Source organism: Pavona decussata, unplaced genomic scaffold (genome assembly GCF_977016875.1).
Source record: "Pavona decussata unplaced genomic scaffold, jaPavDecu1.1 SCAFFOLD_161, whole genome shotgun sequence".
NCBI lineage: Eukaryota > Metazoa > Cnidaria > Anthozoa > Scleractinia > Agariciidae > Pavona > Pavona decussata.
The window spans coordinates 4,362,412-4,388,438 of record NW_028145572.1 but is presented as its reverse complement, the minus strand read 5'-3'; the positions used below and the strand labels follow the sequence as shown (position 1 = coordinate 4,388,438).

General features: G+C 40.5%; 3 protein-coding genes across 3 annotated transcripts; 1 reads left to right on the top strand and 2 right to left on the bottom strand.

The window, feature by feature from the left end:
• On the bottom strand, positions 1 to 6,505 carry LOC146464927 (uncharacterized). Its single transcript, XM_085129663.1, has 4 exons — positions 5,469 to 6,505; positions 3,158 to 3,298; positions 1,468 to 1,614; positions 1 to 1,016 (listed from the first exon to the last, which is right to left on the bottom strand). The coding sequence occupies exons 1-4, from the start codon at positions 6,039 to 6,041 to the stop codon at positions 816 to 818; spliced, it is 1,062 nt and encodes a 353-aa protein (XP_084985789.1). The 5' UTR covers positions 6,042 to 6,505; the 3' UTR covers positions 1 to 815.
• A 3,010-nt stretch (positions 6,506 to 9,515) lies between these two features.
• LOC146464926 (uncharacterized) lies at positions 9,516 to 15,369 on the top strand. Its single transcript, XM_085129662.1, has 6 exons — positions 9,516 to 9,772; positions 10,119 to 10,205; positions 11,513 to 11,548; positions 11,737 to 11,814; positions 12,206 to 12,434; positions 13,076 to 15,369. Exons 1-6 carry the CDS (start codon positions 9,647 to 9,649, stop codon positions 13,723 to 13,725), a joined length of 1,206 nt encoding a protein of 401 aa, XP_084985788.1. The 5' UTR covers positions 9,516 to 9,646; the 3' UTR covers positions 13,726 to 15,369.
• Positions 15,311 to 22,780, bottom strand: LOC146464925 (uncharacterized). The gene is made up of 6 exons (XM_085129661.1): positions 22,643 to 22,780; positions 19,235 to 20,105; positions 18,785 to 19,021; positions 17,574 to 17,625; positions 16,768 to 16,899; positions 15,311 to 15,988 (listed from the first exon to the last, which is right to left on the bottom strand). Exons 2-6 carry the CDS (start codon positions 20,060 to 20,062, stop codon positions 15,801 to 15,803), a joined length of 1,437 nt encoding a protein of 478 aa, XP_084985787.1. The 5' UTR covers positions 20,063 to 20,105; positions 22,643 to 22,780; the 3' UTR covers positions 15,311 to 15,800.
• Positions 22,781 to 26,027: the final 3,247 nt, after the last annotated feature.

The following is a 26,027-nucleotide window of genomic DNA, read 5'->3' as shown; positions in this document are numbered from 1 at the left end:
TAAATTATACTGGTCATTTTTTATTGAGAAACCCAGTCAACATATCAGCAGACAATAAAAATAAGATGAATAAAAACAGCGCTAAAAATATGCTTCATTCCAGTTATCATCTAGGATGCGGAACAAGAATAACGATTTTTTAAGTCACTCAATTAAAAGAAAAATGAACAACGCGACAATGACATGTCTCGTCCCATACTAACACATCTCATCTTACTTCAAGGCTCCAATGGATTGAAGCCTTGCAGGTAAAGTGACACTGGGCACCACGTATGAAGAAATCTCTTGCCAGAGATATTTAGGACATTTAGCACATAACATTTCATTATTTTTATTCATGAGATGTATCGTGTAGCAAATGACTTCAATCGCCAAAAAATATTGACAACCTTGAACAAAGGGTGTATATTTTGAGGCCTCTACTTGTAATCAAGAGAGATGATCGCTTTCGCGAGTACGAGATTAAACAGAGCTTTATCCGCGATTCTAACACTCCACTTCATCCAAATAACAATAGCACTAAGGCCACGTTCAGACTTAGCAGTGTCAAGGTGTTTGTCGGTCCCCATGGCCATACGATATGCCGCCTTACTTCTTCCTCAGGCACCATTCACATACATTTTAAACACAAAAATATCGAGGTAGGGGCAAGCATTAAACAACTGTCAACAACAAATTTAAAGGTAGCAAAATACAGAATTTGAAAGAAAAAAGAAACAATAAATAAGCAAAAAATAATAATTAAATCTGCAGTAAAAGGTTTTACTGGATCACAACGATAATAATCATAAATAATAATAAGCTCCAAATGAAAATTAAGGTAAAGACTTAGCCGCCTGAACCATGTTACAGAGTTTCTGCTTAGCAATTTCCGTGGGAAGAAAACCTAAACCGCAATCTGGAGCAACAATTAAACGGTCCGCGGGTAAAACAGTTAGCACTTGTTGAAGACGGCTTCGAATCTCATCCACACTCTCTACACGGCTGCTGGCGATCTTGACAGAACCAAGTACAATCTATAGACAATAAAAAATACATGAGCTGAGGTTGTTTCTGGCTTTGTCTTACCGACCCCTGAATTTATTTAGGTCCAGAATTACTTTGCGCCGGTCTGAGCCTTCATTAAATCAGTGCTGATGTTTATACCCATCAGTAAATTAACTGCAATTCCAGGCAGGCCCTGATTTACACTCCCTCAGGAATTTAAACCATTACCCCTCTCTTTCTCTTTTCTGTAGTCTGTCTACTGTAGAAGTTAAAACAAAAGAAGAAAGGGCAGCCCCTCCCTTGGAGCCTTATGTCTTTTCAGACCAAACACACAAGGACCCTAAACTCCTAGGGAACATATGGCCTCTTGTACATGAGATAAATGTATCAGAACCGAAATTAAAATTTGGGGAAAAAAAAACAAGGTTGCTCTTTAAAAAACTATTACAATTACTTGACATATTCAGGCTGAACAATTACCTTGCTCTTCCTAAAATGTCCAAATAAGGACAAGTCATTAGGCCTATGAGCATCCTCAATTGAAATCTCATCAAATCCTGCCGCATCCAGTCTATCAGCCAGTCTTAGATACACGTCTTTGTCTGCCTTCTTGTAGCCTTCTTGATCCTGCATGGAACAAAATCAGATCGTTTTTTGGTGACCTATGGGTCTAAATGTTGGTGCTGGTGGAGAGATCCAGAACTTCATGCAAGGTAGGGGCCTAACCCAGGGTAGAGACAGAGAGCATGTAGGGTAATAGTTCTTGTCTAAGGGAAAAAAAAAAAACATGTCAATGCATAGATCAACCAGTCTAGAACCAACAACCCTCCCATCAACTAATCTTCTGACTGAACATCTGATGAAAGTGCAATGCGCTAACCGCTACATCACTGCACTTCCCATCCCCCACCCCACCCCAACACAAAAAGAGAGAGACAGAGGTGGGGGTAGCCCAAAAAAATTACTTGTCCAGTTACTCTCCAACAACTCACCAATATGTGATAAGGACAATACTCATAGGCGTACATTCAACTGCTACTGACTCAATGATATTTACTCCCCTCCCCTTCCCTGGCCATACCCACAGCCAAGCACTTTTTGTGTTAAAAAAAGTTTTTAACACAAAAAGTGTTAATGTTATGCCATGCTGTCAAATTCTTCCGCAGTTCTCCTAATCTCCCACTTTCCTCCCCCTCATAAATGCCATTCTCTCCTGTTTAATTACCCAACTGCCCAAAAACAAAAAACAAACAAGCAAACTAACAAACAAAAAAATGAACAAACAAAGCTTTGCACTTTACATAATTATAAATTCCTTTAGGTAGCAAATAGATTACTTCCATATTTTGCATGTTTGTTTTTTAGTTGTCATTTTTATTTCTGCCTTTTCTTAAAAGAAAAACTGAGCTGTAAATTCAAAATATGCTACTTGGAATAATTTCCAGGCAAAAATTTCACGATGAACAATAATAACAATAGAGTGCTTCTCTCTGAGAACTATATCAGTCGGATAGTTTCCCCTGGAAGTTTGACGTTCTTAAAACAAGTATTATTTGCAAGTACAAAAAACAGGCAAACAAACAAACCTTTGTATTTATCATTCGAATTCAATGGTTAACAAACAGATGCTTCATCACTGCATTTTTAGTGCTTATTATGCACTTCCAGTAATTTTTGTCCACTGGAGACCATTTTGCAGTAAACAGCAACAATAGACAACTTCTGTCTGAGGACTGTTGGTCTGATAGTTCCCCCTGGAAGTCTGATGTTCATATAAGTCTATAGAATGCAGTGTTCAACTTGAAGCATTCCAAAGAAATTTGATAGAGTAGTCTGATTGAGTCCCTGACAGAAAGTGAATTTTTCATACATGCAGCAGGTTGCATGCTCTAACCTGCACTGAGCTGCTAAGAGACTCTTGGTGAGCTTATGACCATTAATTTTTGTTAAGCATCCTGCAAACTGCTATAAGGATCAGCAATGTTGAAAGCATCTTGTATGGTGATAAATAAAGATGGAAAAAGTTCAAATGAGATTTACATGTCTTTGTACACACTTGTGACATGAGGATGAGATAAATTTTCCATCTTTCGTCTTCCATTACTGAGCATTATTAACATTACCAAGATCAGTTCCTGATACACATAGAAAGAGTTTATCATGCACTCACTAAGTAGTCAGGGTATCCACAGCACAAATGAACAGTCTTGACTACATCTGCTGCTGACACTCCATCAAAACAAGATGAAAGCTGTTCAATGCCATAGTCTAGTGCCTGGTCAGGAAACCGCATCATGACAGGCTCATCCACCTACAAATAAGAAACAACTGCCTTACAAAGAGCATGGGATTTTCCAGTTGTTTGTTTTTGTCAGGAATTTACTTCATTCATTTTTACAATAACTCTCAAATTTCTCCTGTGCTCATTGGCTAATTTTTGTCATCAATTTGAGTACATTAATAATAGACAGATGAAAAATTGGAGATGCAGACAACATTGGCAAAAAGGTCAAACTTTTTAGTGTTGTGTTCGTGTTTTGGTGAGGACTCAGATTCAAAACTAGAATTCTTGAATAAGAGAATCGTTTTAATACCTAAAGTAAGACAAGAAACTAAAGCGAAGCTCTGGAGTGGAAAGTTGAGGATCTTTGTTAAGGTTTGACATACAAATTAGCAGTGACTGCAAATATAATTACAGTTGAGACTGAAATTAATGGAGCCGAAGTAAAGACAGTAAACAGTGCTTCAGTGGGCTTCTTTGAGAAAGGCTAGTTCCGAAATTTTGATTCTTTAGTGTATTACTGAGCTGCTTTTGTTTTAGAGATTTAGTCTATAAGCCTGAAATTCTCTCAATTATAATGACAAGGAAACCGATGTTTTGATTTCGCACTTTGCATTCTACTTGATTAACTCACGATAATTTGCATTTTGTTGTTGTAAAAAACAAACTGATGCCACTTTTTTTATGAATCTGTCCCCTTACTGATGATAAATTTCAGCAGTACATTGTCAAAGTTTCCTGTGGATTCATGAGCCACAACAACTTTGACAATATGTTATGACGAAATTTATTACCAATAAGAGGACAGATGCATAAAAATTCGGCATCAATTTGAAATTGTAAGGAATTCAACCTCCAGACAGTCCCCCCCCCCCCCCCCACCTCGCTGCCATCACCATGGGTACATCCAGCCACTTCATGACTCAGACAGGTCTTTTTTACATGTCACATTGCATTCCACAGGTCGCAAGTACAGGTCACTATTGTACTGGTATAAAACCAAGAGAATTAGTGTGCCCCAAGCCTGAATTAGCTTTTTAGTATGGGGTTTAAGGGCTAGGAGACCCTGTGTAGCTTGTTTTTATTAAAAACTGGATTATTGCATAAATAAATGCAGTTCCAGGCATTTGATTGGCTTAGTGGCCATGGTATATGAGCCATTATGCAATAATTATAGAATAATTATGGAATAATTGTTAAATGTACAATTATCACATTGGCCTGTACCCCGGTCAGTACTCCGGATTTCAAGTGAGAGGGATGATCAAACAGGGACAAAAATTAAACCCAAAAAAATCCCTAGGGCTTCCAACAAAACTCAATAATATTGAATGTTTGTGTTTGTTTATTCATCATACTGTCTGAATTCCCCGGGGGGAGGGGGAGGGGGTACTAAAAAAAATTTAATACGGGGAGGCTCCGCCCCGAGGTCCGACCCCTTACCCTTTTATACACCATTTTCGGCAGAAAAGGTACCCCTTTCGTATACCTCCCATTGGAAAATAATGAAAGGCCCTTTAAAATACCTAAATGACAGATTTCCCTACCCTTTCATATACTTCGACTCGTGAAATCCCTACCCTTTCATATACCTGAAGCGTGAAAAAGGTACCCTTTCGGGCGGAGCCTCCCTGTATAGGCCATTATAGGGAGTATCCCCCCCCCCCCCCCGGTCTGAATTTGTCTTTTCCCCATCTGGTAGTCATTCTAACAACACTAGAAACACCCAAGAACATCATATATGTTCCAGTGAATGTCACATTTCAAACCCACAAGTCACAAGCGAAAGAGATCAAGAATTCACTGCAACAAAAGGGAATTCCCATGACAATAAAGCCGGGCGATAAAAACGATGGATGAGAAATCAGTTGAGTGAATTGAAGCCTTGTTGGATACACCCCAGTACACTTTGAAGACTATTGTATAACCGTTTGCTGGTACTTTATTCACAGAACTGCGCGGCCGGGATATGTGGGCACTACCATGAATCTTCAGATTGTTTAGAAATACCCCCAAACGTCCCTACTTAAATCAAGCCACCCAAAAAGTACTTGCCAAATTTTCCTACCCAAAAAAATCCCGGAAATCTAAAATTTCAAACCCCCAAAAATCCTTTGATCATCCCTATCACTCCCCCACCCCCCACCCCTGCTAGGGGCCTGTAGCTGTGACCTGAAACCTCACAGCCGCCATGACTCACCTGAATATATTTACACCCCACTAACACAAGAGCCTTGATTTCTTTGTTTATGATCTTCGAGAGCACACTACCTAAATTCTTATCGTCATTGTAATACTGATCCACGACTGAGTCAGCAACTGTCATGGGACCTGGGAGGGTAACTTTCACCGGCAGGTCCTTGAATAAATCCTGTGAATTCTTCCACTCCTTCCATACCCAAGGCTGGTCTTCTTGGGCCGATACCTCGCCGACTACTCGAGGAACAAGCATCGTAGCAGCATCACAGCGAATACATTTAGAGCACAAGTTGTTAAAGTCTAAATTCTTTAGCTTTCTGCAGAAGTGGTACACGTAATTCTCTCTTCTCAGCTCGCCATCACTGATCACATCAATCCCTGCTTCAGCTTGAATTTGTGCTGTTTCTTTAATAGCTCTGCTAATCAGCTCTTCCATCTCACTGGCTGTTAAATTTTGCATGAAAAGCGTGTACTTTTCGGAGAAATCTTTCGGACACGTTGGGTTAAACCAGTCTGGAATATTAAGATAAGAGGGCTTGGGGAAACTTCCCACGATGGTGGATGAAAGCGGCATGTCGGTTGTCTGTACCCGCACCCAGGGCCTGACCCGCACCTGTAGCAACTCTCTGTTTAGTCAAAATTCGGTTTGTAATTCTAGAAAATTTCCGTGACAAATGGAAAGCTTGGCTCCTTTCCTCATCCGGACGAGACGCATCGTTTTCAGAACAAAAAATTCTGCATGATACCGGAAAGTTACCGCGCGCCCGAGCAGCAGTTTCGTGGAAAAGAAATAACGGAGCGGGGATTGGGGATCGGGGATCATAAGTACTGTAATTGTTATTAACATTAAGTGTACTGACAGTTAAGCTATCCATTCCCCTTGCCCTAAATTACGCCAAAGCGCCATCTAACAACACTTTTGTGAACTTAAAAGAAAACTTTTTACTTCCATTTGTCTCCATTTGCAACACTGATTTGACACCAAGTATCTGCTAACTCGTCACGCAACGAGAAGGAGCGTTGCGTGACGAGCGCGTGGGAGACTAACCTGAATGTGTTTACAGCCGCTGAATACCAGAGCCTTGATCTCGCTGCTTATAATCTTCGCCAAAACACTGCCTAAGGCTTTATCGTCGCCATAAGAAGATCTTCAGTGGAATTAATTATTGTCATAGGCCCCGGAAGGGTGATTTTCACGGGCAAAGTCGTCAGATCTTGCGAAATTTTCCACTCTCTCCAAACCCACGGTTCGCTTCGTCGCGGAGTCACGTCTCCGACAATGCGGGGCACATCAGTTGTCACTGCCCCATCGCGACAAACTTTTGAAAACAAATTGTGAAAATCGAAGCCGTGCAGTGCTCTGCAGAAATGGAGAATGTACGATTCCCGGCGGACCTCACCATCCGTAATCACATCAAGCCCTGCTTCTGCTTGTATGTCGATTATTTCTTTTGTAGCTCTTCTGATCGTGTCTTCCCTTTCAGATTCGGTGGATTTCGCAAGGTAACGGTTATGTTGTTCAGTGAATGATCCTGAATGAGACGTCTTAAACCAGTCCGGAATACTGAGGTAAGCTGGCTTTGGAAAACTGCCGATAACTGTTGTAGAGAGAGGCATTTTACGGCTGTTCTATTGCTTCAGTGCTTTATAGTTTGCCCTACCGCGAAAGTTCTGGCCCGCCACGCAATAAAGGTGCTGGGGCCTGGTATGTGTATCAAGACAGCACCTAAAGGTTGTCCGGGTGATCCAGAACAAAAAGTTGCTGACATGTTACTCAAAACATCGAGGAAGTTGCTTGTTCCCAAAATAACGGATTTACAACCTGCTCCGATGTAATACAGACAGTACTGAGTTTTTCGTTTGTACAGTTCTTTGTCTATACAGCACTAAAGTTCACTGGAGTCAGATCAGAGTTAGTTAACTTTAGTTATCTGTAATATGAACGCTTCTCCGTTTCCGCCGCGCCAACTGTAGTTTGGAAATGTTCGATTCAGTGATCCAGAAAAACAGGAAGTAACTATAATTAGACCGAAGTAGAATGTATTTATAAGTCAGATGGGTTAAAGTTTAGTTTGCACGTTGCACGTAAAATGAGTGTTTGAGATGAGTGTAGTGTATTGATTAGACCCTCGGCCCGGGTACTCAATGGGGAGGACCAAAGCTTTATATACCATTTTTAACAGAAAATGTAACTCTTTCGTACACCTTTCATAAAAAATGTCCTTTCACATACCTACAGTAGAAACACTACATCTCTTTTCGATTTGTCTGTTCGAGATATTTTGAATCGCCCTTTTAAATACCTAAATGACAGTTGTCCCTTCCCGTTTTTATACTTAAGCTAATGAAATCCAAACCCTTATATACACCTACAGCCTGAAAAAGGTACCCATTTCGGGCGGAGCCTCCCGATATAGTCCATTATAGGGAGTACCCTCGGTGATTAGACTTAATAGGCCTTCTCACGGTTTCCGACGCCATTTTGACGAGAAGGCAAACAAGTCTGAAATAACAGTGTTTGTATGGAAATCCTATGTCAAATAATTTTCGTGAAACATCGCTTCTGAAAAATTCACGGAGTTGGAAACTTTTAACACTATGCAAAGGATTTTAAGAAAAAAAATTTGAGGGATGTAGCTGTGCCAGAAAGCATCTAGTCGTGTTTTTATCTTTCCATAGATTTGTCTGTATAGCGAACCAGCCGCGAACTGCTACTAAAAATAGTTCGCGGCCAAAAAATACAGGGAAATGTATGGATTTTTCAGAAGCGATGTTGTATGAAAATTATTTGACATCGGATTCCCATACAAACACTGTTATTTCAGACGTGTTTTTCCTACCCGTCAAAATGGCGTCGAAAACCGTGATAAGGCCTATTCGATTAGCATTTGACGTATAAATGATTTTATGCCAAGTTTAGGGCCGCCCCTAAAGTTATATATAACTAATCTGATGTGGCCACCACCAGTGTAGAATGATTTTTACAAACCTCGATTCTTACAATCGTTCAATGTTAACGTGAAGAACGCAAACTTTGTATCCTTTTTCCTTATTTTTTCGTCCCCTTGAATGGCATTGATATTAGCACATTCAATCCTGTAACTTGTGAGCGAACCTGAGTCTTAATAAGCCTTGTGTTCTTTTAGGTTTCCTTCGTTATTTGTATTGTTTATTTTACAGCAGCAACTTTTCAGCTGACTTTTGATCTTTTTTAACGTTCGGATGTCACAGACTGCGAGCAGTCTCTTTCCTCTCCTATTTTTTTTCTGTTTTCGATTCAGAGCTAAGTCGAGTCCATAAGTGCTGTCAGGGAAATCTGCCAACTGCCGAGATTTGCTTGTACACACTGCAACACAAAGCTATTTATGCGGTGTAGACTAACCAAGGTTATTTTTCCGGCATTTTCATTCTGTTCCACGGTGTGCATAAAACTGATCCATAAACGAGTCTGTTTAAATATTCTAGCTGTTAACAACCAAGTGTGTTATGTTGAAGTGCACAATTATGCTTAGCTCCTCAGTTATTTTGAATCTGGGATTAGAGAAAAACTTTGTTTACAATACACTCTCTTCACATTTGCTTCTCGTTCACTCTCCGGTGACGCCCACGTTGAATACAAAATAGAACAATGTTAAGAAAGTTGAAAATATCATGGGATTTCTTCTGAAAATAAGCTATGAAACGGATCGTGGCTGGAATGCCAAAAAAAAATGAAAATAAAAAAAAAACAGTGCACTGAATCCCTCCAAAGCGCACCAATCGATCTCCCGTCCTGTCAGTGACTTCCCTGAGACAAAACAATCTGGCGTGTAACACTCAAAACTGGCAGCCAAACACAAATTACATGTGTCAGTATAGTCTATTCTTCTTATTTATGAATCAAAAAACAAAGATACCGCATTTGTTATCGCCCCACCCCCTCTCACTTAATGTTGCCTTGAACATCAGGTGATCACGTCCAGGCTTCTTTTCATGTAGCAAAACTAAATATAAATTAACCCCAAATCATGCATGATCACTTATTCATTCTTGGGGGGCCATAGGTGCTGTCCAAGACCTACTTGTACACACCCACACAAAGCTATTGTGCGGTATAGACTTACTAGTACCTTACTAGGCTTATGTTTCATTTGCATTCTGTACCACGGCACGCAAAGAACAGATCCATAAAACACGGAAATGAAAGTGATTTTAGGGATCTTCATTTTAAGTTTGGCATTTGCATGGGCCAAATTGACAAAACAGTCGTCTCAGGAAAAAGGAAATGATAAAACATCAAAAGGGCATCAAATCACTGGCAAGCAAGTAAGTTAGTAACAGCAGCCTTCAGTTGAACTCAAAAGTTTATGCGAAACTGAAACTACGAGATAAACTGGCAGGCTCGTGATCAGCTAGGTAGACTTTATCTTTTTTTTTTTTTTTTTTTTTTGCTAAGACCTTTTCCTCCCCTTCTTGTTGATCACGCTTTGTGAAATGGTTTAAATTTATGGAGTCTGTGGACGGCATAGCCAAGCGGGACCCTGATCAGTTCGAAATAAGGAACTGCCGTGGCCAAAACATTCACTTTGCAAAAGCAATAGGAAACCGACTTTTGAATGAACACTTTGCATTCTTTTAGGATGTACACAAAAGCTTTCTGTTTACTTTATAGGCACGTTCATGTAGATGCATAAATGGACTAAACGGGCGGAACGGTTCTCCTGGTAGAGACGGCAGAGATGGCAGAGCGGGCGCAAAGGTATAGGTATAGAATTGTCTAGCTACTGTGTGCACTGACTTTAGAGTGTTCGTTAAACAAGAATTCTAGATTTTGATTATCATTGATCATCATTACAGTTTTTAGCACCAGTTTGGAGAATTTTCACTGAATGATGGATTTTCCAGATTTCTTAATTCCTAAATGATTTTCGGAAGCAATAAGATGGCGGGTGATTCCGGAAAACTAAAAAAGGGTAATGCCTTACAGTTTGATGCAACACTTGTTTTGTGTACTCGTCCCAAAAGGAAAAATGACAAAGAACACAAATATAATGCAATATAGCGGTTAGCTCAGTTATAATAATGATCTTCATTCAGCAATGCTTTGAGTACGGTGTCCAGCGCCAGTCACTATGATATTCCTATATCACATTCCATTCCGATATGATACCAGTGTTAGGAAGTTGAAAAGGAATCATTTTTATTAGAACGTTTTAGGTAGTGTCAATTAAGGGTTTACGCTTAAAGTTATTTCTCGTTTGCAATTTGTTCTTGGTTTAACGACATTCAAGTTTTACCACCTTGAGTTAGCCTGTAGAGGCATTTCCTAAGTTTTCGAGTAGTACTGTCTACTGGTATTTTAAAGTAGGCATGCTTGAGGATTAAAGCTGACCTTGGATTTTACCGGTCCTGAGATTCCTGTTTGGGTTTATTGTCTAACTTTGTACTTTTGTTATGGAGTTTTAATTGGTGGTCCTCCACGTGTCATTGTCGAGCATGTAGGTATGTTTTCGCCATTGAGTTCAGCAGTTGAATGTGAAGCTAGAGCTCCCTTGGTCAGCAAACCCAAACATGTCTACAATTATAGTGCATACGGAGGTTCGCAAATAACGTTAGATGTTAGTTGAGAGTTAGAGCTGTGCTGAGCTGCCGCTAGTAGAATAAAAGATTAGAGACAACGAAGACTCCTGGTACCTCTACTGCAATTGCAAGCGAGTTGCTACCTAACACCGGAGTTTATTATGACATACCATGATTGAATAGCACAAAGAAGGCGCTTTTCAAATATTGTCAACGACACACTGAAAGATATCCCTGTGGCGAAATATAAAATTGCATAATCTGAGAAGAGAGAAATCGGTCTAATATTTCAGCCTTAAGGCGCGTGACCTCTGGTGGGCGATACAACATTTTGAGACAAATCCAAACACAACAAAACTACCACACCATCAGCTAAATAAATGGAATGATTATTATTGACGGGTGACGTTGCTATGTCTGCTAAAGGCCTCAACACCAGACAACCATTGTAAGGTAAGACTTGTGTCTCTTCTTTCTTATTTTTAGGGTGATCAAGGAGCAGTCGGTCCCAGTGGTCCAGCGGTGAGTCGCGTTTGTATTTAGACATTTGATCTATGACGTAAGCCCCCAAAATATCTGGATTATTTCTAATATATGGTTACTGTATGCCGTCCTTTCTTCCTTTCCTTTAATTATGGGACAAACTTGTGAGGTTGTTAAGCCCATGGATCCCAAAATCCATGATTCTCTAAATAAGTTTTTATTCTTAGGGACCACGAGGCACACCTGGATTAAGCGTCACTGGACCCAGAGGAGAGGGGGGGCAAATTGGTCCACAGGGACCCAAGGTAGGGCTGCAAACCGAATTGATGGCACTGAAGGCCACGGAACATGTGGCGTGCAATTTAGTTAAATTTTGTTCCTTCGGTAGGGAGTGTGGAACTGTCGGTTAAAAGATTCCCTCTCGTTATGTTAAAGATCGTAAGATAATGCAATGAAACTGATAACCACCGATGTGGAATCTCATAAGATGTTTGGGTTGCCATCTATGGTATCAAAGAGATCCTTTACTCAGTAACACCAGGTCTATTGAAGAGGCAACGCATGGACTAATTATCAATTTTGCAAATCCGCGCAAGATCACATGGTTGTCTGTGGAGATTCTAGTCTTTCCTCAATGACAAGTCACTATACATCAAGACTATAACTCCAATTTAACACATCTCTTTATTTGCACAGGGCGAAAAAGGTGACATTGGCCCTCCGGGTAAATTGCCGTCGGCCGTGATACAGATTGGATCCACCTCCGATAATTGTACTGCATCGAACGCTGGCTCGCTTCGGTTCAATTCTTCCCAACATTCCTTGGAGTTCTGTGATGGCAGTGTTTGGTTGGAGATTTTGTCTTCCGCAAGGGGTTACACCAAGCTAAACCCAGGCCTCACTTGTCTTGATATCTTGAAATCAGGTGGGTGCATTTCAACTGCCACACTCGCAATTTTATTCACAAAACTATACCAAATACCAGGTATGATTTTATGTAACAGGCCTTGACAAATGGCGTATAATTGTTTGCAGAAACGGCAGACTTTGAAACATTCGACTTACATTAGAAACACACCAACCAGGTGCATCAGGGTATTTCTTAAATTTCAAGGATTTATCTGAATTGCAGCACTAAAGAAATCCAGCTTACACGAAACGGAAACGTTATCATAGCACAATTCCCAAACGGTGTATATTTGTCCAGTAGAACAAACAGTTTTGTAGTACTGTTGCATGAAGAGTGGTTGTGCAGCGCGAGCGACACGCCTTGATAAAACGAAAGAAACCCCGACATAGGAGAGTTAAGTTTGTGTAATAAAGGTGACTTAAATAAAAAAAAAAAAAAAAGGTTTCCAAACAGAGAACTAACGTGAAAAAGGTGAAAAAAATGCTGGGGAAAATCCGATTAACGTGAGCGTGACTAGGGATCTTGTATTCTGTTGCACGCGTCGAGCTTAAACACCCCAACCTTTTTTTCTTCCTTTATAAAATCTTTTCATGCGTATCTTAGGCGGCACGAGCTGCTAATGGATAATACGTTTTCGTATTAACTTTCTTATTCAGGTTACAGTCGTGGTGATGGCTTGTACTGGATCGATCCCAATGGAGGATCCCCTCTTGATTCGTTCCCAGCCTTTTGCGACATGACCACTGACAGTGGAGGCTGGACTCTGGTTGCAACCAAAGTTAGTCGTTCCAAGTCGTCTTTCATTACTTCAGGGTTCTCGACAACCGCAGCAGCAACGATTGATCAAGATGCCAGCAGCTGTATTCACCCTAGTATGAGAACAAGCTGGGATGAAGTAATGTTTCGCTTTAGTGACGTCACTAACATCCGGGTCATTTACAGTTGGAAAGCAGGGAGTCGTCCAGGCGTGGCAAATGGTTTTGACAATTTCTTAATGGGAAGACAGGGAAGATCCTCATACGGCTATTCCAACAGATATTCCAACTTGTACGGATTTTACAAATACAGCCCTGCAGATGGCGGCAAGCGAAATCCCCCCACAGGCTTTGCAGCTATCCCAAGTCTCCAGTTCTCATCGTATGGAATCACCGAAAGCTTTGATGGGAGCGACAAATGGCTCAACTTGTGGTCCCAGGTGGATAATTCAGGCAATTACTTCTATTCGGACAACCGCTGGGCGAATGGTACAAAATGTATCGCGGGCTACTGCTACTTGAACAAACCTGTCTGGGTGATGGTGCGATAAGCTACAACAAAGAATCGACGTCAGTGTACAAAACTGTTTGGTTACGTCTTGTTGAAAAAACTGGGTTTGGTTTATTTGTTTACTTTTTGTTCCGTCAGGCAATAAGAAATAAACACAACATAACAAAACAAAAAAAAGAGAGGCATAACAAAGACTCTTTTTTAGTAAAAATCATCCGTAACCCTTGGGGAAGATGAGTGTTTAAATAGTAAAGGAACGCTAAACAATAAAACTCGCAACGAAAAAAAACTCGTTTCCCGCTCAAACTCAAACTCTCTCAGGTTATTTTCTTTCTTTCACTTCTAACACTGAGGGCATGAACTGATCTATTTTCGTTTTGCTTAATAAACTATTCTAGTGTGAAACACAAAATGAAACCAATTTTAGAGAGCGACTGAATGAGAGGACATAGAGCGCTGCTAAAATTGGTCACGCCCTGATCGCAGGTTTTGAAGAAAGCAACCAAGTATGTCTAGAACTGACCAGGGACAAGGAGTTCGATTTCGGAGCGGGAGGGAATATGACCAATTAGACCCTTTCAGAACGTTCAAACATCATTTTTGTTTACTATGAGCGCGGCAAATTTTATTTCTCTACACTTTGGTTCACCTTACTTTTCCCCAGTGTCTGTTTTGGAATGACACAACAGCTGTCAGATGAAAATGCGAACAAAAGAGTTTCATTTCCATCTTGAAATTAAGTATATATTTGCTCTTGTATTTACATCAAACTTGCTAATATGGCATATATAGATATACAGGAATGAAAGAAGATTTGCACCTTTGTGGTAATTAACTCAAAAATAACTTTTCTTTTTTCATTCACCAACTCAACGTAAAAATTACACATCAAGTCAGCTGACGTGGTGTAAAGTTAACAGACTGGGTTTCTCATTTACACAGTTGTCAGATGTTTGGTGAGCGTTTCTCAAAGATCCAATAGTTATTCTATGTGCAAAGAATTTGTGGTTTCCTAACTATGCCAGGTTCCACATCTTCTCACTGGCAATCAAACACCAGGTAGATTGTTATGTAGGTGGCAAAACAGTGTAGGGCTTTTTATCATTCATACCAAGGCTTAAACACGTTTAAAAGCTGTTTTAGTTAAAACGTTTTTAAACCATTTTAAAAAAATTGCTTCCTTCATAAAAGCCGCTTTCGGATTTTTGTCGACTACAGATCGGGATTTGGCACAAATGAAAGCATAAGTTAAAGTTTACTTGAATCCTCTGTCAAAGCCAATGGTTCAGCTTTCTGTTACCAATTTCCATTTTGTTAAACCTGGTTTCTTGTTGGTGTGAATGGGACTTTAAATAGAATTTGCAAAACATTGACGTGAAACTAGTCTGTATAGCAGTCGTTTCCTTTCCGACATTGAGCAAGGCTCCTGAAGGTACCGAGTGAAAAAATGGAAGAACACGGGGTTTTTTTGCTCTTTCTCTCCGGAACCCTTCATTCACTTCACACGCTTGCTTGGATTTAAGAACCAGGAAACGACAGCTAAACAGGCTGATGGAAAACAACACATCTCTTTTGTAGACCTTTTTATCTTGGGCACCAGGGAAGCCCATTTAAATAAATATAAGTTAAAATAATTTGTTTCATTTAATCATAAGTGCAAGTAAAAGTGATAATTTGTCTTGTACCTTGTCTCCAATGACATAATTGTTTGCTCTTTTGCAACAAGAAAAGAGAATTATATACAAAAATATTGTAACGACACATTATTGGAATACGGACTGAGACAGCTTGAAAAAAGCATCATCACCTGTGAATAGCACAGTTGAATGGGGAAATCATTACACACAACTCTCCCTGAGAAAGAGAGAAGTTTACTTAACACTATACAGATTATGAAAGGAGAGCTAAAATTCCAATTACCGGTACACTGTCGCCCCCCTTCGATTAACATGTTTTGGACGTGTAAAAATTTCTACCCTCAAGTACTAATTCAACAATCACCTAAGTACAAAAAAAGGTTGACAACAGTCCGCTCTGGAGAGAGATTTTACTAGGCTTAAAGCCACAAACTGAATTAATGGGTATCTTCGAGCCACTTGAAGCATTTCCACATGATCACATGGTTGTGGGAGTTGAGCTGTGAGAGCCTGGAATTTCTTTCAGTGCACTGTCACATGATGAAAGTCTCTTGTGAAGTTTATCAACTTCAATGTCACATCGCTTCCGCTTCAGTTTTAGCGAGGACACTTCTAGTTTCATTCTTTCAATTTCCTTTAGCTTTGTGCTGATTTGAGCATCAACTTCTGCAAGGGAAAAATATGGAACAATGATTGGTTTGTTACATTTTTAAAGTTGCACAAATTAATAATACATTGAGCAAAAATAAACATGGATGCAGTCAGTTCTATTATTATTGAGATGTTTGTGACCAAAGCAAAACCTTACAATGTAAACAATATGGTTTGATGGCTGGAATGTATTACAAGGGATAATGATATTGACAATGCACGCGTGCATTCATCACCATAATCATTAAATGGTGGGATACAAAGTCATGTTAAGGGGGTCAGTGCCTCTTCCCTTTACATAACCACACAAAAAGGAATGGAAAAAAGCTTGGGAATTTCAGGGTAACTGCCTACAATTTGGGGGATGACCCCAACGGAAAAACTGTTGAAAAAAAAAAATGATAATAAAAAATGATTTTATGATTGTACCCCTTCAACACTTGCTGCTACACTGTAGTGTACACCAGTGCTAAAGATATAATTATGTTGATACATACTAATAGTCCAACACAAATGAAGGGGTATGTAGAATAAGGCCTTTAGCCACTATTGATGTAAGGTCAAATTCTCCTTTTGTTTCACAAGCAAATGCAAGTCAATTTGGAAGGAGAATCTACCAATGTAGCAGAAGTCATGTAGGGCTTTTTTTTCCAGGCAACCCCTTCATTAATACAAATTGAATCAAATCAAGTTCCAGCGAATGTTTACTCATAAACATTTTTTAAATTTATTTAGGAGAAATGCTGTCTATCAATTCATTTCTTTTATCAGTTATAACAAAGGATGCAATTTACCTTTTGCTTGACCTTGTATTCTCCGAAGATTGCTTTCATCTCTACTGCGAGCTCTTGCTAGTAATGCTGAGACGTCATTTAGTAAGCCTGCCTCTCCAAGGTGTTTGAGCAAAGGTGAGTTACTTATGAAATCTGAAAATGAGTTCAAATTTGGTGAGTTACTCTAGGTATATTTACTGAAGCGTGGTTCAGGTCCATGCCCCTCACAAGCAGAAAAACAATGGAAAAGACATGGAAAAACATGGAAATAATATTTTGAAATCTTAAACCCCTTAGCTTTCAGAGGTCTGTCTCAATGGTCAAATACATCTTCAATTATGCAATCTCCCTTTTATTGACTGCATGTGCCGTGTTAATGCTATGAATCTGAAATAAACACCACCATCTGCTGCTACAAGGCTGTCTGAAAAGGGGCAATGAGATGGCAGTTTCTAAGGATAATTTTTTGTATCTGCAGTGCTGTCATTAACTAAAGGGCTGTAGCCCGTAACACCCATTACAGCTGAATACCCTAATGATGGGGCCCACTGCTGGGAGCAACAAATTGCCAAAATTGATCCACATTTATCATAGTACTGTGTGCTGTACTGTTATCCTTTAATGAAGTTTTAAACTATTTTCCATGTTCCACCTTCCTGCTCAGGATTCCACCTCCACTAGTTTTGGATTTGATTGGTCAGTTGTAACAGGGGCCATCAAAAAGTTATTAAAAACTAATGACAAGCTGTCACACATTCAAGTGGCAATAGTACGGTACGCATATGACCACTGTAAGGTTGACATGGAATTCATGTGTTATTTAATACCTGAACATGATGCACTGCTAGAAGCTTGCTCCTCCTGTAGCTGCTGAATTTGCTGCAAAAATGATGACACACCTTTTAACTACAGATAGAAAAGATTGCAAAAGAGCTAGTGTGCTTAGAATAACACCACAACACCTCTCACACAATTCATCACCAAGGGAATTATGGGGCTACCAGGAGTCTGGGGACTACCTTGTTTGACACTAGGGTCAAGTGGGGTCTAAGTACAAAAGATACAGAATGACTCTTCCTAGCTAAGTGATTGGTAGTTTGTGTAGTTTGAGGATGGGGCTTGGGGTGGGGTCACTAGTGGGTAATGGCTTTAGGAAGAAGTTGGGCATCTGAGGCATGTCTGTCATTAACTGTTTAAAAGGTTTGGAGAGATATGACTTCCAGAAAGTGATGTTTTATCTTGCAATGAATGACCATCTGGGGGTTACTCCCTTGCATAACCTATATAATAATTAGGAATGTGATGTCCCATAGGGGAAATGACAATTTTCCCGGTATATCTCGCAGTCTCTGGAATATGGAACAAATCTCCCAATCTCCCATATGGGTCACCAGATCTCCCAGGTAAGGGCAACTTTTAATCTTTCTCTACAGTAAACAAGGTTTGAGACTAGACCTTTCCCCAAAATCCACAAAATTAAATGCTTTCAATTTTACCTTTGGCCCCCAAGAGTGCCAATTGGCACATAATTCCATAACTCTTTCAATATTTGACAGATTTCTATGAATTTTTGACACAGAGATGATCTTGTGAAGATCTACTCATTAATAGGATAAAATCTTAACCCCCTCCCATATGTGATATGTTGACCACCCCCATAACTTTTCAACTTTTTTCCCCTAGAAGTTGTGGGTCTTAGTACATCTCTCACATTAATGAACGTGTTGAGAACTGCAAAATGAGCTATAGTTTAGAGGTATACCTAATATACACAAGGATTGGGACGTTTTTGAACTTTAAAATTTTTACGTTTTAAGGCCATTTATCTCAAAGCCATAACTTTTCTCATTCATAATTATATCAGTTATAAACTACATTCATGAGTAGCTTTAAAATGGTATATCATACATACACATTGAGTCTGTAGTCTTGGATCTGGAGAAAATGTCGTTTTGCCTTAGGGGTCAAAGGGTTAAGGTTCCTGGATGCATTTTCACCAAATTTGAGAGTGCAATCTTGACATCAGTTTGATACATACCTGATCAGCGTCTTCATTGTCATCAAGTGGCTCAACTTTGATATTCACAGACTGCACATGAGCAATCCGAGGATACAAGGAATCTTCATCCTCATTATCCATTGTTGCTGCACTGGCAGGTGAGTGTCCATCAAGGCTTGGTGGAGGTGATGGTGTTACCAAGCCAGAGAAGCCCAGCTCTCCAGTGCTCTCAGCAACAGACAGGTTGTCAAGAACAGACTCATCTGTTTCCACCACCTGATAAAGTAAATGTTTACATGACATTAAGCGTTAGTGCTTCAGTGTCAAAATATTCCTCCACAATACTTCTTAAGTGTAGGTCAAGCCTTACTTACAGTTAGTTCCAGTTTATCTTGCCCATTGTGGGAGAAAATGATGGCACCTTTATGAAGCACATTAGTTAATGTACAATTACGTATAAAAAGTTATTGACATGCACAACAAACCCACCCTGATAAGTTCTTCAACAATAGACTCTGTTCCACCAGCAAGAGCAATATCTAAAGCAGTCTGTCCCTCATTATTCCTTATACTTCTGTCAGCCCCAGCAACAATAAGTGTCCTGATGGCTTGAGTGCAGTATTCCACTTTGTGCCGTTCTCCACGAGCTAGAATATGAAGCACTGTTTCACCAGAATCATTAACAGAGTTCAGGATAGCATCTGAGTAATCCCCCATCTTCTTGCCTTTGTTTACTATGACATCAATACAGGACAGGAAGAAATTAGGCTTGTGGTCACCATTAACTAGCATATTTGCAGCTGTGTGAAGAGGGGTCTCTCCATGTGCCTCATCTTTGATCAGCAGTGCTTCTTTCAATAATGCAACCATCTTTGCAAATTTCGGATTGAGTTCTTTGACTGTGAATTTTGGTCGTGATTTGTACAACAGCTGAATTGCGCGATGCAGGGCTGTCTCACCATTTCCTGATGATTTTGCTACAGGAGAAAACCCACTGGCAAGCATCCACTCTAAGGCATTGCACTTTCCAAGAGCTGCTGCCCAATGTATGAGAGGAAATCTATTTTCCAGCACAGCATCGGGAACATCATCATCTTTCCCCCATCCACCCTTTGTGTATTTCTCAACGCATTCTTTCAAGTTGTCAAGATTTGACAATGATCCAAGCATATCAGTACAGTTAACAATAGCCACTAAAAGTTCATGATGGTCTGGGCACTCCTTATTCTTTTCACAGAATGGTGTGCATTTGCGCATCATAGGTTCTTGGTTTAACTTGGTGAAGTCTTGATATGGTGTAGCCATGGAAGCCATCATGGCAGCCAATACGTTTTGTGCCCTCTACTGAGTTAGTTAAAATCTGTGTAAAGAAAAACTTAAGAGGTGATTTTCACAACAATTACATAACATGAATAAATATTTTTTGCACCATATATTATAATAATAATAATGACAATAATAATAATAATAATAATAATAATAATAATAACAATAATAACAACAATAATAATAATACTAGTAATAATAGTAAACAAGGCTTATAAAGTGGTTATCACTAAGTCTCAGTTTTTCCACAAAGCTACATTAAAAAAAAATCCAACCTAAATATTTACAATCCTGTATAATGCCAAAATCATACAGGACCATCTACACGTCTTGAATGGGTTGAGAGGGAGAGCCATTGCTGATCAAAGTCACTTGTCCAAGGACAAAACACAAGGCCGAGAGGACACTGGAAGGAAAGTAGGAGCTGGGCATTCAACATTTTGAAGAAGAATCTGGAAATGTAGGCTGGTCCATTTTCAGAACTTCATCCAATATTTTTTGGATAACTCCAATGGTACACCTTTTCAGAACAGAATGTCATGAAGTTCCATACCATTTTACTCTTCTTTCCACTCCATCACTAGACTGCTCTTATTATCGGTTCAACTTCATCTTTGTTAGCTTCAAATGTTCCCCTTACTTTCTGTCACAACAAAGATACCACTTTGATCCACATTTCTGCCCCTTCCCCCTCCTCTCCCAGTTCATGCCACCCCTATTCCTTGTTGGAGGGGGGGGGGGGGGGGGGCATCTCCATATTTGCATTACTCCACCACCATGTTATAGGTACAACTTACCCCAGTCCCCCCCCCCCCCATTTCACGGTTCTCTCCCCTTTTTCTCAATTCCCATTCTATCTACCCTTTACCACAACCCTATACCACAAGGCACTAGGCAGAGCCCCAGACTTCCCGCATGCTTGAAGAAATAAGTGCCTCGTCATCTGTTGGTCGACAGGCTGGACACCAGATTTACTTTGTAACTAATTTCATCATATAATTTGAGTTGGTTGTACCAGCTGATAATTTACCAAGTCTCATACTTGTGAAAAAGTCAAATAATAACTATTGTTACATTGTCTTTTATCTCTTTTGCTCTTACTGTGACCTGCTAGGTACTAACGTTTCCGTTGTGTACATGTTATGGCAATTAATAGACGATAGTTGATCGCTAACCGAAATGACCTGACCTTTCAAAAGCAAAGTGGACACATCAAAAGCCGCTTTGATTATTCATCAGTATAAAATTAACTTTAAACGACAGAAGAGACACAAATCCAAACAAATTATTACCCTATAACCGGTAAAGCTTGAGCTATGAATTTCATTCAGGAAATGGTAGTTTTGACCGCCGTACTTCATAACAAAGAAAGTTTAGTTTCCGTCTTAGGTAATTGTAATTTAAAATCAAATGAAAACAAGTACAAAAGTCGATTTCACGTACATGGCGGAAACAAGATTATGCAAACTATATACAAACGTAATGTTCTTCATAATTCTCAAAAAAAGAGAGAGAGAGAGGAAGAGAAGAACTTATTACCATCGACAATATCGATTAAACAGATTTAAAATCCAAACTTTGCCCGGAAAAGGGAAAACAAATAAACAAAGAATTTGCTTCGTTACGTCAGCAGCTAAAAATATCCCGAGTGTAAAGTTCTGTCCTCTGGGAGGAACAAATCACAGCTGGCATCACCAGTTTTCGAAATATTTCGCTCGTAATGACAAAAAATTGCTTTCTACCGGTTAAATGTAAATATCCAAGGGAAAGCCTGCGTTTTTTTTTTCGTGTGTGTCTCGGAACGCTTGAACAAGAGTTCGCGACTTGACACGTGGGAAGGGACGTCGCTTTCTTCAAACATCGAGAATTTGCCAGATTTCATTCACTGAAAATGAACAGCGACTCCGCCGACGTCTTTATACATGTCGTCGATATAACTACTGGTCCTTTACATTGTTACCTGTAGACAGATGAGTAACAGAAAATAGAAGGCGATTTCAGTTCGTGTTGTGGTGGTTTTGCGTTGCGAGAAGAAAGCGACCTTCCCCGCTAACAAAGAAGTCTCTATGTTCCGGGGCGGCCGACTGCGAATTGTTGCCTGACCTATTCGGTTCGCCAAAGCAGTAATCTGAAATCGCTCCTGGCTCAGATGAAACTATCTTATACGTCGCGACTCCACCAAAAAAGCGCGTTGTGATTAAAAAATTCCCTGACGACGTAAGGTTATTTCGCTTCTGATTATTTAAGTTCTTCCTCGCGGTAAGACTGTCGGCGTCTGAAACTTGGTCTTGCCGCGATCTTGAAGACGACGATACAATGCAGTTTTGGAGATGACTCGACACAGTCTTAAGATGTGAACGTATCCATCTTTTATGTTCACCTAGCCCTGACGAAAATGATTTCCTACGGCAAGACACCGAGCGAGAGATGTAGAGTACGCGACATACCCGAAGAATAAGCTTTCAGCTGGCATGAAGAACAGGCCAGAGAAGGTTGCCCCTTGCGACCGAATTTCCTCGCTAGCTGGGCAACAACGTTGATTTTAAGGTAAAGGATTAAGTCGATACTTACCTAGAGACAATTATTTTGAAGAAGGAGTAAACCGTCGTTCGATATGGCTCTGCTTGTGGCGTAGACTTGAAGCTGACGAATGTGACTGCACGGCAGCAAGCAACAGTCGTGCATGCTCTGAGGGCGGTAGCCTCGCTTGTCAATCAAAACCTGCCACCGCGGAAGGACGTGAAAACATCGGGTATTATCTTCCTTAGACCTCATAGGCTGCCACCTTAGTTTTGCATTTCAAATGCCCTTGAGTTTGACACCGCAAACAAAGGGCTATTGAACACATCTGTGCCTAGTTGTCACTAGCTGAGATTGTTCAGCCAATCGCCGTCTTCCCGTTGCTGGTTACTTGTCCTCACTTCTGCGACCTGCTGTGCTTGACAGAGGGTCTTGAGAGGCATCCTACCCAATAAATAATTATTTCATCCTCCCTCATGTCTTGTGAAACAGCCTTTCTAATATTGTCGGTATGGCTGATACACGGACACGACCTAATTGTCGCTTCCGCGTGTCGGCCGTTCCTTGGCTAGCCGGTACCGCCAGAAACTAAAAGCCACCGATTTACAGTGATCAATATTTCAAAATGTGTTGATTCAGTATCTATTCACTTAGACCATCTGCCTCAACGAGGTGTTATGCCTGTTCAAACACGGACGCTTTCGAACTTGCAATTTTTCGCGCTTCTCGTATAACGAAAATAAACTTCTTTTGAAAAAAGATATAATATTACGGGAAGGGAGAGAAAAATTGACACTCCCCGGAAGCAGACTGCATCTTCTCACTTTTTTGTGACGAACGGATATCTCTTGTATTGGCGGAGTATTTGTCCTGATTTGCATCAGCTGTTTCCGCGCTCATGTTTATTTGTCTCCGGCCGGGAGCTGCTTTACTCTGATCTCGGAGATTTTTTTTCTCTCTCTCTTTTTTTTCATACAATTCAATCCTCTTTACACCAGCGTCTCGATCAATGTGGTTGCCGCAAACAAATGTAAGTCGCCTGAGCTAAGCCATGGAGTGCAGTAAACAGCGAGGCGTATATTGTATCAGTTTGTCATAGAAATGGAGGCAAAGTACAAATAGAAAGAAACAAAATTAAAAACAGCAGAGGGTAAGACAGCGTGACGGTATCGGTGGAGTCTGCTTTATACATGATCTAATATAACGATGACGCCGTAAAAAACGACTCAAGTCGCTGACGCCTCCTGATCACATGAAGAAAGCATGCATATACCATAATTTGAAATAAAGCATGGACCAATCCTACAATTACCGAGAGAATTTTGCAAATTATTTTTGTGCTTGTTAACGTTTTCAATTAATAATAAATTGCAAAGTTTTTGAGACATCATCCTGGAGATCATTCGAGGAAAAACGATAATTCAGTACCTCAAATGAAGTGACAAAATTGAGTTTTCAACAACAGGACCAAGATCAATTTTAAGGTCGGCCATGTAAGAGTAAAACGGAAAAGAGTTCCTATGTAATGTACATTCTCTTTGTATATTCCATTTTGTTTAGCTAAGATAAACGCTTTCGTTGGATGCGTGCGCTCTCGAGTGCGCAAAATTCGACAAAATCATGACAGTTGGCAGCTTTACGCGAATTACCCAGAACCACGAGCTATAACCCACAAAGCCGCCCTGGGCTAGTGGCAGGTTCTCAACTGTTAGCTGACCCCAAAATGACCCCGAATATTTATCCTACCGAAAATTATTACACTGATCACTACCCCGGAGAGACCAGAAGTTATTATTTACGTGTTTATACAGAGGAGGCAGGGGAACTGGTAGCCTCCTTCGCAGACGCTCTATTGCGTGACGAGTCAAGTATGCTAGGTAACTGGCCATCTTTTTAAGTTGCCTAGGAGATGTTCAAATCCTGATCACGTTCAGCATGGCCAAGGCCTTGAGCATGGCAATATCAACCAATAAACTACATCACTGATTGTCAATCAATGTAATTCATCGCTATTGATCGATCCAACCAATCAATTGCACCCTCCCTCCCCTGCTGGCAGCTGTTGTTTGTCTGTATAGCCGTGCGTCTGCACGTACGTACAGTCAACTCTCGCCTTGCAGACACCTCGCCCGGGGGGGGGGGGGGGGTACTTCCTTATATGGGCTGTATAGGTATGTGCGGCGCCAAAGGGTATGGCTTTTCAGCCGCTTTAGTCACAAATAGGGTATCGATTTTAGCCATTTTGCCGCCATTTTGGTAATAAATAGGGTATCAATTCCTGCACTCTAGTCTTGAATTCGTTTTTTTTTTCTTTTTGAAGAAGCTACTTCTTCATCATGATGTTTACAGCAACTGTGTACGTGCCGCACTGGCTTGTCATGCGCTCCAGTCACGCGCTGGACTCCAGGCCCCAGTTGTTCAAAGGCCGGATAACTTTATCCGCTGGATAAGGCACTCTTAAGCGTCTAAAAAATACTTCACGTTAACTGTTGTCCAAGGTTTTCGTACACTTCCCAACTAAGCAGTGCTTAGAGTGTGCATATTCGCTAGTGCACGGGGAAATACTGAAATCTTTGCACAGATTGAAACTGTCGGATAGTGACTTATCCACTGGATAAAGTTATCCGGCCTTTGAACAACTGGGGCCAGGGTTTTTTTTAACTTAAGTTGACTAGACACTATCGGGTCATAAATAGGGTATCAAATTTTTAGTCAGGTCATAAATATCGCAGATTCTGGTCATAAATAGGGCAAGGGTTTTGGGAAGCGGGGCGCACACCCCTATCCATTTTTCTTGGGAGTACCCCCCCCCCCCCTGGGGGACACCTCGCTATTACGGACACCCCGATAATACAGACAGCAACTAAACCCCCTGTAAAAATAAATTGCAGACGTTTGACTGAAATAAAATCCCGCTATTACGGACTGCCGCTACTAAGGACACTAACTCGCGGCCCCGAGGGAGTCCGCTGTGTCCGCAAGAAAAGGAGTTGACTGAGGCGTTCTCAGTTGTTTTGAAATTGTTTTAAAATCATAATGGCCTGCCTAACAGGGGCCAGCGTAATCAAGAAAGCTGACACCTTTTTTCACCTGCCAAGAGAATCAGATGTGAAACTTAATTAGTGGTGAACCCGAATCAAGTCCTCACGGAAATGCTGTCACAATTATTCATCATGACGGCTACACACTGCTTGGCATACCGAGTTATCGGACGGCAATGAGCAGCAACTGGAGAAAATACCGATATTCCACGAAGGAATGAAAACTGATAATCGTCAGCAAAATTTGAAGGAGAGTGAGCGGCTATGCTCGGCCTCACACGTATATTTTTGAGCCAATTTTGCTAAGCATTTTAACAACCATTTGCACTAAAATGGAGCCGCGGCCACTTAATTAAGTTAGTAGAGGTGTCCGTTTAACAGGGGCTTTATTTGCA

What these genes read in the sequence shown, in the direction of transcription:
- LOC146464927 (XM_085129663.1), bottom strand. Translation starts at nt 6,041, where the DNA reads ATGCCGCTTTCATCCACCATCGTGGGAAGTTTCCCCAAGCCCTCTTAT. An exon ending in TGGGGTGTAAATATATTCAG is followed by an intron (nt 3,299 to 5,468) that starts GTGAGTCATGGC and finishes TCTTATTTGTAG; the next exon opens with GTGGATGAGCCTGTCATGAT. An exon ending in GACATTTTAGGAAGAGCAAG is followed by an intron (nt 1,017 to 1,467) that starts GTAATTGTTCAG and finishes TATTGTCTATAG; the next exon opens with ATTGTACTTGGTTCTGTCAA.
- LOC146464926 (XM_085129662.1), top strand. Translation starts at nt 9,647, where the DNA reads ATGAAAGTGATTTTAGGGATCTTCATTTTAAGTTTGGCATTTGCATGG. An exon ending in TCGGTCCCAGTGGTCCAGCG is followed by an intron (nt 11,549 to 11,736) that starts GTGAGTCGCGTT and finishes TTTTATTCTTAG; the next exon opens with GGACCACGAGGCACACCTGG. An exon ending in TCTTGATATCTTGAAATCAG is followed by an intron (nt 12,435 to 13,075) that starts GTGGGTGCATTT and finishes TTTCTTATTCAG; the next exon opens with GTTACAGTCGTGGTGATGGC.
- LOC146464925 (XM_085129661.1), bottom strand. Translation starts at nt 20,062, where the DNA reads ATGATGGCTTCCATGGCTACACCATATCAAGACTTCACCAAGTTAAAC. An exon ending in ACAATGAAGACGCTGATCAG is followed by an intron (nt 17,626 to 18,784) that starts GTATGTATCAAA and finishes TCATTTTTGCAG; the next exon opens with CAAATTCAGCAGCTACAGGA. An exon ending in TAGCAGTGCATCATGTTCAG is followed by an intron (nt 16,900 to 17,573) that starts GTATTAAATAAC and finishes ACTCATTTTCAG; the next exon opens with ATTTCATAAGTAACTCACCT.